Below are 19,258 nucleotides of genomic sequence, written 5' to 3' on the forward strand. Positions count from 1 at the left end.
CCTGCTCAGGCAGGAAACCCTATACCATTTCGGACAAATGGCTGTCCAGTCTCTTCTTAGAAAGTTCCAGTGTTGGAGCATTCACCGCTTTTGGAGGCAGGTTGTTCCACTGGTTAATTGTTCTAACTGTCAGGAAGTTTCTCCTTAGTTCTAGGTTGCTTCTCTCCTTGATTAGTTTCCACTCGTTGCTTCCTGTCCTGTCTTCAGGCGCTTTGGAGAATAGCTTGATTCTTCTTCTTTGTGGCAGCCCCTGAGATAGTGGAACACTGCTATCATGTCCCCCCTCGTCCTTCTCTTCATTAAACTAGACATACTCAATTTCAGCAACCGTTCCTTATATGTTTTAGCCTCCAGTCCCCTAATCATCTTTGTTGCTCTTCTCTGTACTCTTTCTAGAGTCTCAACATCTTTTCTACATTGCGGTGACCAAAACTGGATGCAGTATTCCAAGTGTGGCCTTACCAAGGCATTATGAAGTGGTATTAATACTTCACATGATCTTGATTCTATCCCTCTGTTAATGCAACCTAGAATGGCATTTGTAAATCGGGATGGGGGCTTTGTTTTCTGGAAGAGGAGCAAAATGAAACAGGAGAAATGAGAACATCTCGAGGTGGCCACTGACATCCAGAGATGGGGTAACAAGAGATTAAAGGGGGACTGGACTACAGCTAGTCCTCGAACTTAATAATAATAATAGTAGTAAAGTTGGAAGGGACCTTGGAGGTCATCTAGTCCAACCCCCTGCTCAGGCAGGAAACCCTACACCATTTCGGACAAATGGCTGTCCAGTCTCTTCTTAAAAACTTCCAGTGTTGGAGCATTTACTGCTTCTGGAGGCAGGTTGTTCCACTGGTTAATTGTTCTCACTGTCAGGAAGTTTCTCCTTAGTTCTAGGTTGCTTCTCTCCTTGATTAGTTTCCACCCGTTGCTTCTTGTCCTGCCTTCAGGTGCTTTGGAAAATAGCTTGACTCCCTCTTCTTTATGGCAGCCCCTGAGATATTGGAATACTGCTATCATGTCCCCCCTCGTCCTTCTCTTCATTAAACTAGACATACCCAATTCCAGCAACCGTTCCTTATATGTTTTAGCCTCCAGTCCCCTAATCATCTTTGTTGCTCTTCTCTGTACTCTTTCTAGAGTCTCAACATCTTTTTTACATCGTGGTGACCAAAACTGGATGCAGTATTCCAAGTGTGGCCTTACCAAGGCATTGAAGAGTGGTATTAATACTTACAACCATTAATACTTACAACCATTCCTTTAGTGACCGTTCAAAGTTACAATGGCAGCGAAGAAAATGATCATTTTTTACACTTATGACCATTGCAGCATCCCCATGGTTACATGATCAAAATTTGGACGCTTGGCAACTGGTTCATATTGATATCGGTCGCAGTGTCCCGGAGTCACAGATGCCCTTTTGCGATCTTCTGACAAGCAAAGGCAAGGGAAAACCCAGATTCACTTAACAACCATATTAACTTAACAATTGCAGTGATTTTCTTAAGAACTATGGCAAGAAAGGTCATCCAATAGGGCAGGGGTAGGCAACCTTGGCTCTTTTATAACTCCTGGACTTCAACTCTCAGAATTCCTGAGCCAGCATGGAGGAACTATGGCCCCTTCATGACTCGTGGACTTCAACTCCCAGAATTCCTGAGCCAGCATGGCTCAGCTTGGAAATCTCTCCCTTTCCCCTCAGCATGGCTGGCTCAGGAATTCTGGGAGTTGAAGTCCACGAGTCATAAAAGAGCCAAGATTGCCTACCCCTGAAATAGGGCAAAACTCAGAACAACTATCTTGCTTAGCAACAGAAATGTTGGGCTCCATTGTGGTCGTAAGTCAAGGACTACCTGTATATAATCTTTAAGGTTATTCTGCAATTTCAGAACTCTTTGAGTTTCAGATTAAATCCGGAAATAAGTGAGATAGGAAGTCATGACCTTCCTGGTTTCTTACGGGGAACTTTTCCTAAAATGTTTGATTTACTGGTTCTCCCCTATTTTGCCTTTGGAGCTTTGCAAGCCTCATTGCAAAAATGGTGCTGGGTTCTTGCCATCCAGCCCGCCTGGGAAAATGCTGGAGCCCAGACTGCACAGAAGGACATCTACTGGCAGAGTTTAAGAGGGGAAAGTGTTCCCGTTTTCTCTGCGGGAAATTCATTTAGGTTGCCTTCTGTTCCTTTCCAACTTGCTGGATCAATAGGCCTGCAGTGGAAAATTGGGAAGCTGACATCTGAGATTAGGGACTGGCCGAATGGACGAGTGCCATGCCTTTAAATAACAGGAAAGTAGGCCAGAAAACGGCTAATTAAAACAAAACGCCTTGAGCTGGAAGAGTTTATTTGGTGGAGTGCCATCAGGCAAGGATAAAAAGAATAGATAGCAGCTTGGACTACATCTCTATGGAGATTCTCAGTCATCCAGGTCACGGTGGTCCCAAAGGTGCTTTTTCAAAAGGCGAGTGGACTTGTCTTTGTTTCTTTCCTTGATCTGAAGAAGCTTCTTGGATAAGAAGCAAAAAGGCTTCAAGGAAAAAGACAATCCAGTAATTTTGAAAAGGTCCCTTTGGAACAATTTGGACTGCAGGTGAAGTTTTTTTATGGCATGGGAAATAATATTCTACTGGAGTCCCTTGAAAATGGACAAATTATGATTGGCTGAAAAGAGAATACGGTTAAAAGATAGTTAACATCAATTTAGATCAGTGGTTCTCAACCTCAACATTTTATTCATTGCAACAATACAGAATACACTATAACAGTGATTCTCAACCTGTGGGTCGGGACCCCATTTGGGGTCGAATGACCATTTCACGGGGATCGCCAAACAACGCAGTCCGCCATTTTTTTCCCCCTTTTCCTTAGCTGTGCTACTCCCTTTTATTCTATTGGCTTTTGAAAGCCAATAGAATAGACTCTCTTGAATAGAGTCTAATTCTATTGGCTTTCAAAAGCCAATAGGAATTGTCCAGGCTGTCTCTGCCCTGCTGAGCCCGCCAAAAGTCCCATTCTGCAAACGGTGCTGCACCAGTTGAGTAGTCCTCGACTTACGACCGGTTGAGTAGTCCTCGACTTATGACCGGTTGGGGGTCGCGGCATTAAAAAGGTTGAGAACCACTGATTTAGATGGAAGAAGAAGGAGCAGATAAGGAGGGAGACCCTGGCGACACAGTATTGAATAATTGGAGGTTGTATAAATATTTATAGAAATATATACCGAGAAGGTTAGATAAATAAAAGTATTAATGTAAGAGAAAATTAATCTTATTGTATATAATACAGATAGGGAAATTTGGAGAGAGGAGTTGCTTGGACATTACCCCTGAATTGTATCTGAAGAGGGATGAGAGGGAAGAAAGGAGAGGAGAGAAAAGAGTGAAGGAGGGGAGAAGGAAGTAGGAAAGTTGGAGGAGAAGAGGAGAAGTGGGGAGAAAGGGGAGGAGAGTGGTGGAGGAAAGAGAAGAGGAGAGGAAGAAGAGGGAAGTAGGGAAGAGAAGAAAGGGAGAAAGAAGGTAGAGAAGAAGGAGTGTGGATACAGTGAAAGGGGAAATGGGCGAGCAACACCAAAAGTCATGTGTATGTATTTATTTCATTTTATTAAAAGTATCTTATATATGAATGTAAAAAGAATGTATGTTAGCAACTGATAAATATCACAGTATATGTATGGGGGAGAGTTTGGAAAAATAAAAAATTATTAAAAAAAAAAAGAAAATGGACAAATACAATACAGGTAGTCCTCGATTTACAACAGTGCATTTAGTGACTGTTGGAAGTTACAATGTCCCTGAACAAAGTGACTTATGACCGTGTTTCACACTTAACACAACTGCAGTTTCCCCGTGGTCATGTGATTAAAATTCAGATCTTCATATTAATGACTGTTGCAGGACCTTGGAGTCACATGATCACCTTTTGCGACCTTCTGACAAGTAAAATCAATAGGGAAGCCAGAGTCACTTAACAACTTAACAATTGCAGGGATTCACTTAACAGCTGTGGCAAGAAGGGTTATCAAATGGGGCAGAATTCACTTAACAACTGTTTCACTTATCAATGAAAATTTTAGGCTCAGTTATGGTCTATGTCCATGTGTAGACGGCTCTACACATGGACATCACCAGACGGTCAACATAGAAATCAGATTGACTATGTGCTCTGCAGCCAAAGATGGAGAAGCTGTATACAGTCAATAAAAACAAGACCAGGAGCTGACTGTGGCTCAGATCATGAGCTTCTCGTTGCAAAATTTAGGCTTAAATTGAAAAAAGTAGGGAAAAGCACTAGGCCACTCAGGTATGAACTAAATCATATTCCTGATGAATATACAGTAGAGGTGACAAATAGATTTAAGGAATTAGATCTGATAGACAGAGTGCCTGAAGAACTATGGATGGAAGTTCGCAACATTGTACAAGAGGTAGCAACTAAAACTATCCCAAAGAAAAAGAAATGCAAGAAAGCAAAATGGCTGTCTGAGGAAGCTTTGCAAATAGCTGAGGAAAGAAGGGAAGCGAAAGGCAAAGGAGAAAGAGAAAGATACACCCAATTGAATGCAGAATTCCAGAGAGTAGCTAGAAGAGATAAGAATGCCTTCTTAAATGAACAGTGCAAAGAAATAGAAGAAAACAACAGAATAGGGAGGACCAGAGATCTCTTCAAGAAAATTGGAGATATGAAGGGAACGTTTCATGCAAAGATGGGCATGATAAAGGACCAAAATGGCAGAGACCTAACAGAGGCAGAAGAGATTAAGAAGAGATGGCAAAACTACACAGAAGAACTATACAAGAATGAGCTTAACATCCCAGATAACCACAATGAGATGGTCACTGACCTCGAACCAGACATCCTAGAATGTGAAGTGAAATGGGCCTTAGAAAATCTGAGCAACAACAAAGCTAGTGGAGGTGACAATATTCCAGCTGAGCTATTCAAAATCTTAAAAGACGATGCAGTAAAAGTGCTACACTCAATTTGCCAGCAAATTTGGAAAACTCAACAGTGGCCACAGGATTGGAAAAGGTCAGTTTACATTCCAATTCCAAAGAAAGGCAATGCCAAAGAATGTTCAAACTATCGCACCATTGCACTCATTTCACATGCTAGTAAAGTTATGCTTAAAATCCTACAAGCTAGACTCCAGCAGTATGTGGATCGAGAACTACCAGAAGTACAGGCAGGATTTCGAAGAGGCAGAGGAACTAGAGATCAAATTGCCAACATACGCTGGATCATGGAGAAAGCTAGGGAGTTCCAGAAAAACATCTACTTCTGCTTCATTGACTATGCTAAAGCCTTTGATTGTGTGGATCACAACAAATTGTGGCAAGTTCTTAAAGAGATGGGAGTACCAGACCATCTCATTTGTCTCTTGAGAAACTTATATGCGGGTCAAGAAGCAACAGTGAGAACTGGACACGGAACCACTGATTGGTTCAAAATTGGAAAAGGAGTCCGGCAAGGCTGTATACTGTCGCCCTGCCTATTTAACTTATATGCAGAGCACATCATGAGAAAGGCAGGGCTAGATGAATCAAACGTTGGAATTAAGATTGCCGGGAGAAATATCAACAATCTAAGATATGCAGATGATACCACTCTAATGGCAGAAAGTGAAGAGGAACTAAAGAGCCTCTTGATGCGGGTGAAGAAGGAGAGTGCAAAAGTTGGCTTGAAACTCAACATTAAGAAAACCAAAATCATGGCATCCGGCCCTCTCAATTCCTGGCAAATAGATGGGGAAGAAATGGAGGTAGTGACAGATTTTATTTTTCTGGGCTCCAAGATCACCTCAGATGGGGACTGCAGCCAAGAAATTAAAAGACGCTTGCTCCTGGGGAGGAAAGCTATGGCAAATCTAGACAGCATACTAAAAAGCAGAGACATCACCCTGCCAACAAAAGTGCGTATAGTCCAGGCCATGGTTTTCCCAGTTGCAATGTATGGCTGTGAAAGTTGGACCATAAGAAAGGCTGAGCGCCAAAGAATTGAGGCCTTTGAACTATGGTGCTGGAGAAGACTCCTGCGAGTCCCTTGGACTGCAAGGCGTTCAAACCGGTCAGTCCTAGAAGAGATCAACCCGACTGCTCTTTAGAAGGCCAGATCCTGAAGTTGAAACTCAAATACTTTGGCCACCTAATGAGAAGGAAGGACTCACTGGAAAAGGGCCTAATGCTGGGAAAGATTGAGGGCAATAGAAGAAGGGGACGACAGAGAATGAGATGGCTGGATGGAGTCACTGAAGCAGTAGGTGAGAACTTAAATGGACTCCAGAAGATGGTAGAGGACAGGAAGACCTGGAGGAACGTTGTCCATGGGGTCGCGATGGGTCGGACACGACTTCGCAATTAACAACAACAACAATGGTCTACCTATAACCTAAGTCTTGAGATGAGTGGTTAGCAGTCTGGTCTAATTTTTCACATGATCCTGTGAGCAGATAGCAATAGCACTTAATACTTATATACCGCTTCACAGTGCTTTATAGCTAAGCGATTTACAGAGTCAGCATGTTGCCCTCAATAATCTGGCTCCTCCTTTTACTGGATTTGGAAGGATGGAAGGCTGAGTCTACCTTGAACCGGTCAGGATCGAACTCCTGGCAGTCGGCAGAATTAGCCTGCAGTATTGCATTCTAACTACTGTGCCACCACGGCTCTTAATGTTGAACAAATCACTATTTTTCTACTCTAAAGGGTTGTTGTAAAGATAAAACCAGGAAATAAGTAATGTACGTTGCCAAGATTTCCTAGGAAGAAATAAACTACCCCCCCCACCCCGCAGTACAGGTAGTCCTCAATTTACAACCAGGGCTTTTTTTCTCATAGAACGCCCAGAACGGAGTTCTGGCACCTTTTTGGGATGGAACCTTATAGGGTAGGCAAGGCGGGTTATATGACGTGTGTGAGTTCCGGCACCTTTTTTTTTTTTTTTTTTTAGAAAAAAAGCACTGTTTACAACAGTGGTTCTCATCCTATGGGTCGGGACCCCATTTGGGGTCGAATGACCATTTCACGGGGGTCGCCAAACAACGCAGTCCGCCATTTTTTTCCCCTTTTCCTTAGCTGTGCTACTCCCTTTTATTCTATTGGCTTTTGAAAGCCAATAGAATAGACTCTCTTGAATAGAGTCTAATTCTATTGACTTTCAAAAGCCAATAGGAATTGTCCAGGCTGTCTCTGCCCTGCTGAGCCCGCCAAAAGTCCCATTCTGCAAACGGTGCTGCACCAGTTGAGTAGTCCTCGACTTACGACCGATTGAGTAGTCCTCAACTTACGACCGGTTGGGGGTCACGGCATTAAAAAGGTTGATAACCACTGGTTTACAACGATCCGTTTAGTAAATATTCAAAGTTTCAATGGCAGTTGGGATGCTGCAAAAGTTGTAACTGTGAGGCAGGGTGGGGGTGCCATTGTCGCAAGGCAAGGCAGAGGCCAGGATGGCTGCTGCCTGACACTGTCGGCCCCCCGCACACAGAGGCCAGTGAGCACATGAGGGCCGACAGTGTCCGTCAGCAGCCACAGCCTGCCAGCCCCTCAACCGGCACACTCTGGGGCTCCGCAGCCTGCCACTAACAATTCAGAGAAGCCACCTCTGAGCTGGACAGCCAGCCGACAGCTGAGGAGACGATGCAGTGGGTTGTGCCCGGGAAAAGGAGAGCATGCGAGGCCGGGAGGGATGAGATGAGGGGGAGGGAAACCAGCCGTGCTGGGATGCATCCGGCCATGTGGGACCTCGGCAAGTTAGCGGGTGGCTGGTTGAAGAGGGATGGTTGCCATCTCTGGTGCATGGCACACGTGCCCACAGAGAGGGCTCTGAGTGCCGTCTCTGGAACGCGTGCCAAAGGTTCGCCACCACTGGTTTAGGGGATGTCAGTGTCAGTGTTCTGACGCTGACCCATCACCAGACCCTCACTTGACATACCCACACCTGAAGCCCTTATAAGCAGAACACCAACACTGAGATCCCCTAAACTCCGCTGAAGATATTACCTAGCCTGGTAATGAAACGTTCAGAAACCAGCCCGTAAGCTCGGAGAGTGAACCTTCACCCTCACTGTGAGTAGAGCTCAGGATGACCTTGACTTGCATCCATAACAGGCTGGCGACCAGATGAAGTCAGTGTCATGGGGGATATGTCAGAAAGAAGGTCTTACTTGGGCCACAGTTAGGTGGAAATTGGGAAAAGGCCTGTGACAGGATGAGAGAAGTCTTTGCAGTTGCAGAGATAAGAAGGAAAAGACAAATACTACAAAGAATAAATCAACAAGCCAAAAAGGGAACAACAGAAAAACCAAAATACTTTCCCACCAGCAATCAGCACCCAGATGAGCATAGATTAATTCCAGTGTTAACACCAGACCAACAGTCAAGAAGTACACAATGTGCCAGTCATTGAACTGCCAAACGAGCTAACAGTAAACAGCCAAACCAAAGAACTTGTAAGACCACCTCCACCAACACTGTCAGGGCAAGCCCCTAGAATATAATCCTACTCCTTACAAGCACTGATGATGTTACCTACTTTGGTAATGAAATGTCTGTGCTTAAAACAACCAAGGACCCCTCATTTTAACTCTGAGCTACAAATATTCTCCTTTATTAGGGCAAATACTAGCTAGGGAGATGATGGGCTAACTTTCCTTCTCTTGCTACAAAAGCCTTCTCTCCCCCACCTGGCATCAACATGACCCCAACAAGCCGACAACATACGGCCAGGGATTGAGTGGACCTAAGCCGGGCTCCCCAGGCTGTAGAGATAACCAATCCTCTTACCAGCTGCTCTGATCCAACTTCCCCCATGATAAGGAGCTTTCCTTAATGGGCCGTACAAAGACCGGAGGCTGGCAGGGTGGGAGGGGGATTAGAAAACAGCAGAAAAACAATTGGGGGGGGGCTTTCCTTTCTCTTCGAATTCTCCATTCCTTCTGGTAGCAGATGGGCTTGCCTGTTCTGCACTTTCTCTGTTGGGCACCCCCCCCCCAATCACCTTATCCCAAATGGATTTGTGAAAGAAAGGTCAACACCGTAATCTTCCTTCCTTCCTTCCTTCCTTCCTTCCTTCCTTCCTTCCTTCCTTCCTTCCTTCCTTCCTTCCTTCCTTCCTTCTCAATTACTCCCTTCCTTATCCAGGAATGGATTTGTGAAAGAAAGTTCAACACTGTAATCTTTCTTTCTTTCTTTCTTTCTTTCTTTCTTTCTTTCTTTCTTTCTTTCTTTCTTTCTTTCCTTCCCTCCCTCCCTCCCTCCCTCCCTCCCATCTCAATTACTCTCTTCTTTATCCAGGAACAGATTTGTGAAAGAAAGTTCAACACTGTAATCTTCTTTCCTTCCTTCCTTCCTTCCTTTTCTTCCTTCCTTCCTTCCTTCCTTCCTTCCTTCCTTCCTTTTCTTCCTTCCTTCCTCTTTCTCTTTCTCTCTCTCTCTCTCTCTCTCTCTCTCTCTCTCTCTCTCTCTCTCTCTCTCTCTCTTTCTTTCCTCTCTATTAGTTTGTTCATATATCACCTCTTCATTGTCTTCCCAAAATGATTTGCAAGCAATATAGCTACAGAGGAAACAGAAAGAAAAAAAATAAAATAAAAAGAGCACAGAAAAGAAACAGGCAGCATAAAACTGTCAATGAGATTCTGATCAGCACGATGTGTGCCTGAGGTTTTTTTTTGCAAGCAAGTTTTTTTTTTTTAAAAAACATATTAATTTCTCCAATTGGTTAAAGTATCATTCCTATCTTCCCAGCCAGTCCTTAGCCAAGCAGGATGGAGACAACATCAGCAATAGGCGGGGGAAGGTTGAAAGTAGCTCATGATATAAGAGATTGGCTTGTACAGTTTTTCGGAAGTATACTTTTTCTGTCTGATAAATATTATTGTTTTAAAGCTGGGCTCCAATGCCACTCTTTTGGACTTCTCATTTCTAGTTTAGGAACTGTATCTAAATCTTTTCCCTGTGATATATGGCCAATACCCTCATAATTGAAAGGCACAGTTAAATCAACCTATTTGTTGATTTATTCTTTTAAGATGAGAGGATGTAAATCACTGAATGCATAGGGAACCATCCTATTTTGAACTGACTAGAATTTTAATTTAAATTAAACCTAATGCCGGCTTTGTCCTTGCTCACTCACTTTTTGGAATGTGATCCCTGGTTTAACTTTCAAAAGCCTGAGGAGTTTGATCTATGCCAGTTATTTGGTTGGGGATAATGGGGACTGTACTTTTGAGCATCTGGAAGGCATTCGGTTATGGCTCTTGAGAAGAGTTTACCATGATATTTTGGGTGGATTGTGAGTTGTCACCCCAACCTTTCTGGTGTTCACTAGATTCAGGAAGGACTATTAAAGTGGACGGAGAAATGGACAAAGTTAGTATTAGGTAGTCCTCGATTTATGACCACAACTGAGCCCAAAATTTCTGTTGCTAAGCGAGACAGTTGGTAAGTGAGTTTTGTTTCATTTTATGACATTTCTTGCCACAATTGTTAAGTGAATCTCTGCTGTTGTTAAATTAGTAACACGGTTGTTAAGTGAATCTGGCTTCCCCCATTGATTTTGCTTGTCAGAAGGTCGCAAAAGGGGATCACATGACCCCGGGAGACTGCAACTGTCATAAATATGAGTCAGTTGCCAAGCGTCTGTATTTTGAACACGTGAGCAAGGAGACGCTGCAACAGTTGCAAGTGTGAAAACCGGTCATAAGATACTTTTTCCAGTGCCACTGTGACTTTGAACGATCACTAAACAAATGTCAAGAACTACCTGTATTAAGATAGGCCTGCATACTCACTCAGGTAGTCCTTGACTTACATCCATCATTTGACAGCCATTTGTCCGAAATGGTGTAGGGTTTCCTGCCTGAGCAGGGGTTGGACTCGATGACCTCTAAGGTCCCTTCCAATTTTTTATTATTATTATTATTATTACTACTACTACTACTACTACTACTACTACTACTACTACTACTACTACTACTATTATTATTCATCATCATCATCATCATCATCATCACACAGTCAGCCAGATGTTCAGACTGGATTTGGCATTTTGTCTACCTATCGAGTCCTTACCCAGGACCTGGTATAGGCAGATGTGGATGTTTGATGGTATTACAGGTATCGTCGCAGGATGGAAGCAGTTCCTAATAAGGCCGCCTTTTGCAATTGACTAATAGCGAATTTGTCAATGCCAATGGTGTTCAAGTGGTCTCCAGTTGTTTTGGGATTGCACCCAAGGAGCCTATTACTATTGGTACTACCCTTGCTTGCTTTTGCCACAGTCTTTCTATTTCTATTTGTAGGTCTTTGTATTTTGTTATCTTCTCCAGTTCTTTCTCGTCTATTCTGCTGTCTCCAGGCACTGCCACGTCCACTATCCAGACTTTTTTGTCTTTTTTATCGACAATTGTTAAGTCTGGGGTGTTATGTTGCAGGTGCTTATTTGTTTGAATTCTGAAGCCCCAGAGCAGTTTAATTTTATCATTTTCTATGACTTTCTCTATTTTATGATCCCACCAGTTTTTGCTTACAGGCAAATGATATTTTTTGCAGATCTTCCAATGCACCATTGTTGCTACTTTGTCGTGCCGCTGCTTGTAGTCAGTCTGTGCAATCTTCTTGCAACAGCTTACCAGGTGGTCCACTGTTTCTTCAGCTTCTTTGCATAGGCGTCACTTACTGTCTGTTGCTGTCTTCTCAATTTTGACTTTATATGCATTTGTCCTTAAGGCTTGGTCTTGTGCAGCCAGAATTAATCCCTCGGTCTCTTTCTTCAATTTTCCTGCTCTTAGCCATTGCCAGATTGTTGTTGTTGTTGTTGTTGTTATTATTATTTATCCTTTAAGTGAATGCAGTGCTTTTTAAGCATTGTTCGCTGTAGGTACTTTTAGTAGAATGCGCTTATGTGACTACGGGATGCTGTACATTGGCTGTAAATATGGACTGGTTGCTGAGCACCCAAAATGCAGTCACGTGACCAGGGGGCAGGGTCAGCTCTCAGAATTTCAAATCCAGTCATAAGTATCTTTTTTTCTGGGGGGGGGAGGTGTCCATTATTGTTCCAAATGGTCACTCTCCCACCCCATTTAGATAGTGGGTCACAGTATCTTTTGAGATATTTGAAGACCAGCTCATTGCCCACTAGAGCAGTGGTTCTCAACCTGTGGGTCGGGACCCCATTTGGGGTCGAACGACCATTTCACGGGGGTCGCCAAACAACGCAGTCCGCCATTTTTTTCCCCCTTTTCCTTAGCTGTGCTACTCCTTTTTATTCTATTGGCTTTTGAAAGCCAATAGAATAGACTCTCTTGAATAGAGTCTAATTCTATCGGCTTTCAAAAGCCAATAGGAATTGTCCAGGCTGCCTCTGCCCTGCTGAGCCCACCAAAAGTCCCATTCTGCAAACGGTGCTGCACCAGTTGAGTAGTCCTCAACTTACGACCGGTTGAGTAGTCCTCGACTTACAACCGGTTGGGGGTCGGGGCATTAAAAAAGTTGAGAACCACTGCACTAGAGCCATGTTTTCACCTGATCGAAGTTATCACCATTTTGAAACTGGGCTATGCTTAAGCAGAACTTCCTGTCTTGCCCACTGGAACATCTGATTGGCTACTCTTGTAGATAGTCCTCGATTTAACAACCACAACTGAGCCCCAAATTTATGTTTCTTAAGTGAGACCTTTGCTAAGTCAGCTTTGCCCCATTTTACAACCTTTCCAGCCACAGTTATTAAGTGAACCACTGCAGTTGTTAAATTAGTAATACGGTTCTTAAGTGAACCTGGCTTCTCCCTTGACTTTACTTATCAGAGGGTCGCAAAAGCTGTTCACATGACCCCCAGGACACGACAACCGTCATAAATATGAACCAGTTGCCAAGCATCTGAATTTTGATCACGTGACCCTGGGGATGCTGCAGTGGTCTTAAATGGGAAAACCAGACACAAGTCACTATGTGTTACTTTTTTGTAACTTTGAACAGTCACTAAACGAACCATTGTAAGTCGAGGGCTACCATGTAATTTCCTCCTAGCGGTCCCATTGCCCCAGTGTTTCTAGCCAGAAGCCTGATTTGTATTTCTTTTGCCAACTGTCAGTTTCCCTTAATTGAATTGGTGGAGGAGGGGAGCCTGCTTCTTTGATCCGAGAAGATTTGCCCAAATGCCTGCCAGAATGAATTAAGTCAAGAGCGGGAAGCAAAAAAACAAAGCACACTTCTGATTGGGTGAGGAGATTAAGAGGCCTGTTAGCATCAGGGAGAATCACAGAGAATATCCGTTGGCAGTGAATGGCTTCTGTAGGCCTTCCGACTGACAGCTGATCTCTCAGCTGCGGCCTATGCAGTGGGGAGATGGTGGCTGCGGCTTCAAGCATTTGGCACTGAGCCTCAGATGTCCTTCCAGCTGTCGAGCTGACCCAGAGCCGCTTCGTTGAGCAGCTGCCCCACGATCCGTGACTGATGGTTGGCACCACTCATCCCATGCATAGGAGACCTCATATATGCCTGGCCAAATGGTTCAAACACAGTGTGGCCACGGATTTCATGAGCCTTTGTTCCAGAAGTACCTGACCAACTTGGATTTGGTCCGTTTCTTCCACGTTTCCTGGTGCAGGGGACAAGGCTGTGTGTGAAACCGCCTTTGCTGATAGTCCTTGACTTACGACAGGCTGCTTACCGACCGTTTGAAATGATGGCAGACTGCCCCTGGGAGTGTTTGTGATCCAGATTCGAAGTTCGAAGTTCTGACAGCTGTATCCCACTCCCAATCACATGAGGGCACTTTGCAACCAGGCTGCATTTATGGCCATGTGCTGTGTCCCACAGTTATATGGACTGGGTTTTATAAAGGTTTTGCTGAAAACAGAAATTTTTTGCAGTGTTCAGTGACCATGATGGTCGTTTTATGATTTCTACAAAAAAAGATTGTAAAATTGGCTCAGTTACCTGGGTGACCTGATTTACGACTATCACAAGTTATGACCATGAAGGGCAGCTTCCGTTATCGTTGTAACTCGAGGACTATCTGTATTGGATCAGATCAGCTTCCTAGACTCAGTGGTGCATACATTAGGGCCACAGAAGCCAATTGCAGTTGTTTCAGGACAAACTGTGATCTGGCAGAAGTCTTCAGCACCCTTTGTTGCAAAATACTGGCTAGCAAAAACAGGTGGTAACTGGCAGGGTTGTAATTAGGTTGCCTTGAGGTTGCTGCATCATAAATTGTGCATGGTGACTTGGTAGGAACAATTCTACAAGCTCTGTGGTTGGAGACCCTTTATTATTTAGAACCTACATGAAGTCCCAAAGATGCTTTTCAAAAAAGCATCTGGACTGTCTTGGTTTTTCTTTGAAAAAGAACAGAATAGAGCTGGAAGGGACCTTGGAGGTCTTCTAGTCCAGCCCCCTGCTCAAGCAGGAGAACCTATACCATTTCAGACAAGTGACTGTCTAGTTTCTTCTTAAAAATCTCCAGCGATGGAGCGCCCACAATTTCTGAAGGCGAGCCGTTCCACTGGTTAATTGTCCTCACTTTTTGGAAGTTTTTCCTTAATTCCAGGTTGCTTCTCTCTTTGATCAGTTTTCAACCACTGTTTCTTGTCCTGCCCTCTGGTGCTTTGGAGAATAATTTGACTCCCTCCTCTTTGTGACAGCCCCTCAAATACTGGAATACTACTATCATGTCACCCCTATTTCTTCTTCTTCTTCTTCTTCTTCTTCTTCTTCTTCTTCTTCTTCTTCTTCTTCTTCTTCTTCTTCTTCTTCTTCTTCTTCTTCTTCTTCTTCTTCTTCTTCTTCTTCTTCTTCTTCTTCTTCTTCTTCTTCTTCTTCTTCTGCCATATCCATTATCGGACGTTGGCGATCATGTTAGCGATCCTGTTTTTATCAGCAGCCGCACGAAAAAGTGCTGCTGAGTTTTGTCCAAACCAGTCCCTCCCAGTCCCTACCCTACCCTACCCTTTTCTTTAGGCTAGCCAAACCCAAGTCCCTAATTTAGTGAATTATAAGATGGAGGAAATAGTATAGCACAATCAAACTTGCAAGATTCTATTATCATAGCCTGTCTCAATTAAAGTGTTTTTAGTTTTCCTGTAGAGTTGATTTCTTGATTTGGTCTACCTAATGGAGTTGACAGACAGACACTCAAGATGCCAGGATATGTCTATACTTAACAATGATCAGAATTATGCAGGCAATTGTTTGCCCTGGAATCCAGAATTTGGTTTTCAAAGAAGCACAGTAGAAAGAGTATCGACACCTTGATGTTGGAGAAGACTTCTGAGAAAATAAAACAAATGGATATCAAACTAAACAAGCCACAGTTCTCACTAGAACAGTGGTTCTCAACCTGTGGGTCGGGACTCCATTTGGGGTCGAATGACCATTTCACGGGGGTCGCCAAACAACGCAGTCCGCCATTTTTTCCCCCCTTTTCTTTAGCTGTGCTACTCCCTTTTATTTTATTGGCTTTTGAAAGCCAATAGAATAGACTCTCTTGAATAGAGTCTAATTCTATTGGCTTTCAAAAGCCAATAGGAATTGTCCAGGCTGTCTCTGCCCTGCTGAGCCCGCCAAAGTCCCATTCTGCAAACGGTGCTGCACCAGTTGAGTAGTCCTCGACTTACGACCAGTTGAGTAGTCCTCGACTTACGACCGGTTGGAGGTCACGGCATTAAAAAGGTTGAGAACCACTGCACTAGAAGCCCAAATGACCAAGCTCAAATTATCCCACTTTGGATACTTTATGAAGACCTAGCTCTCTAAAGCAATCTCTAATGATGGGAATGGTGGAGGGGAAGAGAAGAGGATGATCAGTATCAAGTAGAGGTGGGGATACCATTGGAAGACTTGATGGACGAGGTTAGGGACAGATCATCATGGAAAAAATTTGATGTGGTCGCTAGGAGGAGGCACTAATCAATGTATCTATCTTGAATAAGAGAATAGACAGGATTTCACCAAGCAACGAAGAATCTTCATGTATGTAATGAGCAGTTTTTTCTCATTAATTCTGTCTCTAGGAGATCAGCTTGGGCAATGAATCTCATCAGACCCAAGCCACTTCTGGCTCGGTTAATCAATTAGCCCTTGTGGCATGGCTTTAATTAAAGGGCTAATTAGATATCAAAAAGGACCTCATCACCTTTTTTACTACCTCTATGGTTGTGCCTTTAATGTCACATTAATACTAGTTTAGGTTAGCGAAAGAAATGGGGATTCCTCTCTCTGTATTTTTTTTTTCATACTCATTCTGATTCCATTTCATGAAAGTACATTTGAAATTGAAATTGATTTTGTGAAATAGTTCTTACTTCGTTATGAGAACGTGAAGTGGGATGTGATGCCAAAGAAGCTCTTTGGATGAGAAGAAAAAAGATTTTCAAAGAAAAATCTTTAAAAAAGTCCAGTAGCCAAAAACTTTTCTTTTGTATTTAATGAAAAAAGTATTGGGGAAAAAATGTGGAACTTTATATGTTGATGGCAGCAAGATTACTTTATGCACAAAAATGGAAGGACGCTTCGATCCCTACAATGGATGAATGGCTGCAAAAACTGATGGAGTTAGCAGAGATGGCCAAATGGACTGCTTTGATAAAAGAAAAGAAAAAACACAAGTACTTTTGTTTCTGCTTGGAAACCGTGTCTGGACTTTGTGCTTGAGGTGGAAAAAAATGAAACTTTGATTTTGGGTTTTACTGATTAGATAGATCTGTTGTTATAGAAATGGCTAGTTTATACTATTATGTAAAAGTAGAAAGTTGAGATTCAATGTTACCTCCTAGTCCAGGGGTAGGCAACCTTGACTCTTTCATGACTCGTGGACTTCAACTCCCAGAATTCCTGAGCCAGCCATGCTGAGGGGAAAGGGAGAGGTTTCCAAGCTGAGCCATGCTGGCTCAGGAATTCTGGGAGTTGAAGTCCACCAGTCATAAAAGAGCCAAGGTTGCCTACCTCTGTCCTAGTCTATGCACCAAAGGGAGTCACGAGTCAATGCGTTTTCTTTCTTTTTCCTTTTTCTCTACACTTTTCTCTTCCCTTTTCCCTCTCCTATTTTTCCTATTATTCACTCTTGTATTTTTGTATTTTATATTATAAACTAATAAAAAGGATTGACATGGAAAAGAAAGTCCAGTTGCTTTTTGGAAAAAACAACAACCTACCTTTGGAAGAACCATTACATAGATGGTTGAGAATCTCCATAGACACTCAATATATAGGTACAGTAGAGAAACTCTAGGTCAGTGGTTCTCAACCTTTTTAATGCCGCAACCCCCAACCGGTTGTAAGTCGAGGACTACTCAACCGGTTGTAAGTCGAGGACTATTCAACTGGTGCAGCACCGTTTGCAGAATGGGACTTTTGGCAGGCTCAGCAGGGCAGAGACAGCCTGGACAATTCCTATTGGCTTTTGAAAGCCAATAGAATTAGACTCTATTCAAGAGAGTCTATTCTATTGGCTTTCAAAAGCCAATAGAATAAAAGGGAGTAGCACAGCTAAGGAAAAGGGGAGGAAAATGGCGGACTGCATTGTTTGGCCACCCCCATGAAATGGTCGTTCGACCCCAAATGGGGTCCCGACCCACAGGTTGAGAATCACTGGGCTAGGTGATGGGGCTGATTCATCTCACTAGGTTTTCTCAACTGGTTATTGAGGAAAAAAGTAAGATGGTTGTGCCTGGAAATTCCACTTACCTTGTTTCCCCGAAAATAAGACCATGTCTTATATTAATGTTTGCTCCAAAAGACGCATCAGGGCTTATTATCCAGTTAGGCCTTATTTTCAGGGAAATACAGTACTAAATGCATCCATCTGGGTGACGATTTTAACCAGGGCTTATTTTTGGGGTGGAACTTATATTACGAGCATCTTGAAAAATCATGCTAGGGCTTATTTTCCAGTTGGGTCTTGTTTTCAGGGAAACACAGTAAGGGTGTTTGGGCAGGATGAAAAATGAGGAGATCCACTCAGCTGAGATCCGCTCAAGATTTTGGTTTCCTATCAGGAAAGATGAAGAAGGCTGGCTTGGTCCAAATCCAACATCTCAAAGTGCCTCCTAGAATCTCCTGAAATAACCGTGATTGGAGGTTGCAGCTTTCAGGAAGAAAACATTCCCTGTGTTAGTTTTATTATTTATTTATTTATTTATTTATTTATTTATTTATTTATGAGACTTATATACCGCTTTAAGTGCAAGCACTCTCTAAGCGGTGTACACCAGTAAGCAATGTATATATATATTTACATTGCCCCCAACAATCTGGGTCCTCATTTTACCTACCCCGGAAGGATGGAAGGCTGAGTCAACCTTGAGCCGGTGAGATTTGAACCGCTGACCTGCTGAACACAGTCAGCTAAAGTGGCCTGCAGTACTGCACTCTAACTGCTGCACCACCTCGAAATGTATCAGATATTGTGTCAGGTCAACAAGAACAACAACAACAAAAAGAACAAATTAAGAAGTTTGATTTAGAATAAGTCCATGGCTTCTTAGAATCTGTATTTTTGAGGTCCTCAGACCTGTACAAGGGCCTTCATTTTTGTAAAACCATCTGGCAGAAACAGAACCAAATAGTTCATAGTTAAGGGGGGAGGAGAATCTAAACAACAACAACAACAGCAACCTTCTCTCTTTTTTCTCTAGGAGAATCTGATGGGAAAGGAGTCACTCGATCCAGGAGCACAAACAGCTTCTTGTCCCAAAGTGGGAAGTGCAGGGTGATGCCAAAGGAACCGCGTAGACACACTATTTCTGGTGATGTGGAATATGAAATGGTAAGGGGATCCAGAGAATGATTCCGTAGAGCAGCGTTTCCCAAACTTGACAATTTTAAGGCATGTGGACTTCAACTCCCAGAATTCCACAGCCAGCGTTGCTGGCTGTGGAATTCTGGGAGTTGAAGTCCTCATGCCTTAAAATTGTCAAGTTTGGGAAACGCTGCCGTAGAGCTAACTAAAAGATTATTCTCCTTTCCTTCCCTTCCTTCCCTTTGCTTCACCTTTCTTCTCCCCTCTCCCCATTCCCCCTTCCACTTTCCCCCTTCCATTTATTCAAATCTTAAGAAATCCACATCAGTTTCATGCACAGCAAAACAAAATGATACACACTCACACACCCCTGCTGTGCTCTCTTAAAGGTTTCTGAGTTAATACAGGTAGTCCTTGACTTAACAACAATTCATTTGGTGACCGTTCAAAGTTACAACGGCACTGAAAAAAAAGTGACTTATGGGCAGTTTTCATGTCAATGCTGCAAATACTGTA

The 19,258-nt window shown here is 43.2% G+C and overlaps 1 protein-coding gene across 1 annotated transcript in view; it reads left to right on the forward strand.

The window, feature by feature from the left end:
• Nucleotides 1-19,258, forward strand: part of SAPCD1 (suppressor APC domain containing 1) — a 31,158-nt gene that overhangs the window by 824 nt on the left and 11,076 nt on the right. Inside the window, exon 2 of the mRNA XM_039357110.1 lies at nucleotides 18,639-18,769. Within this exon, the coding sequence (XP_039213044.1) occupies nucleotides 18,639-18,769 (131 nt within the window). The remainder of the gene's footprint in view (nucleotides 1-18,638; nucleotides 18,770-19,258) is intronic.

Source organism: Crotalus tigris, unplaced genomic scaffold, assembly GCF_016545835.1.
Source record: "Crotalus tigris isolate CLP2741 ecotype Arizona unplaced genomic scaffold, ASM1654583v1 scf7180000018867.1602434, whole genome shotgun sequence".
Lineage (NCBI taxonomy): Eukaryota > Metazoa > Chordata > Lepidosauria > Squamata > Viperidae > Crotalus > Crotalus tigris.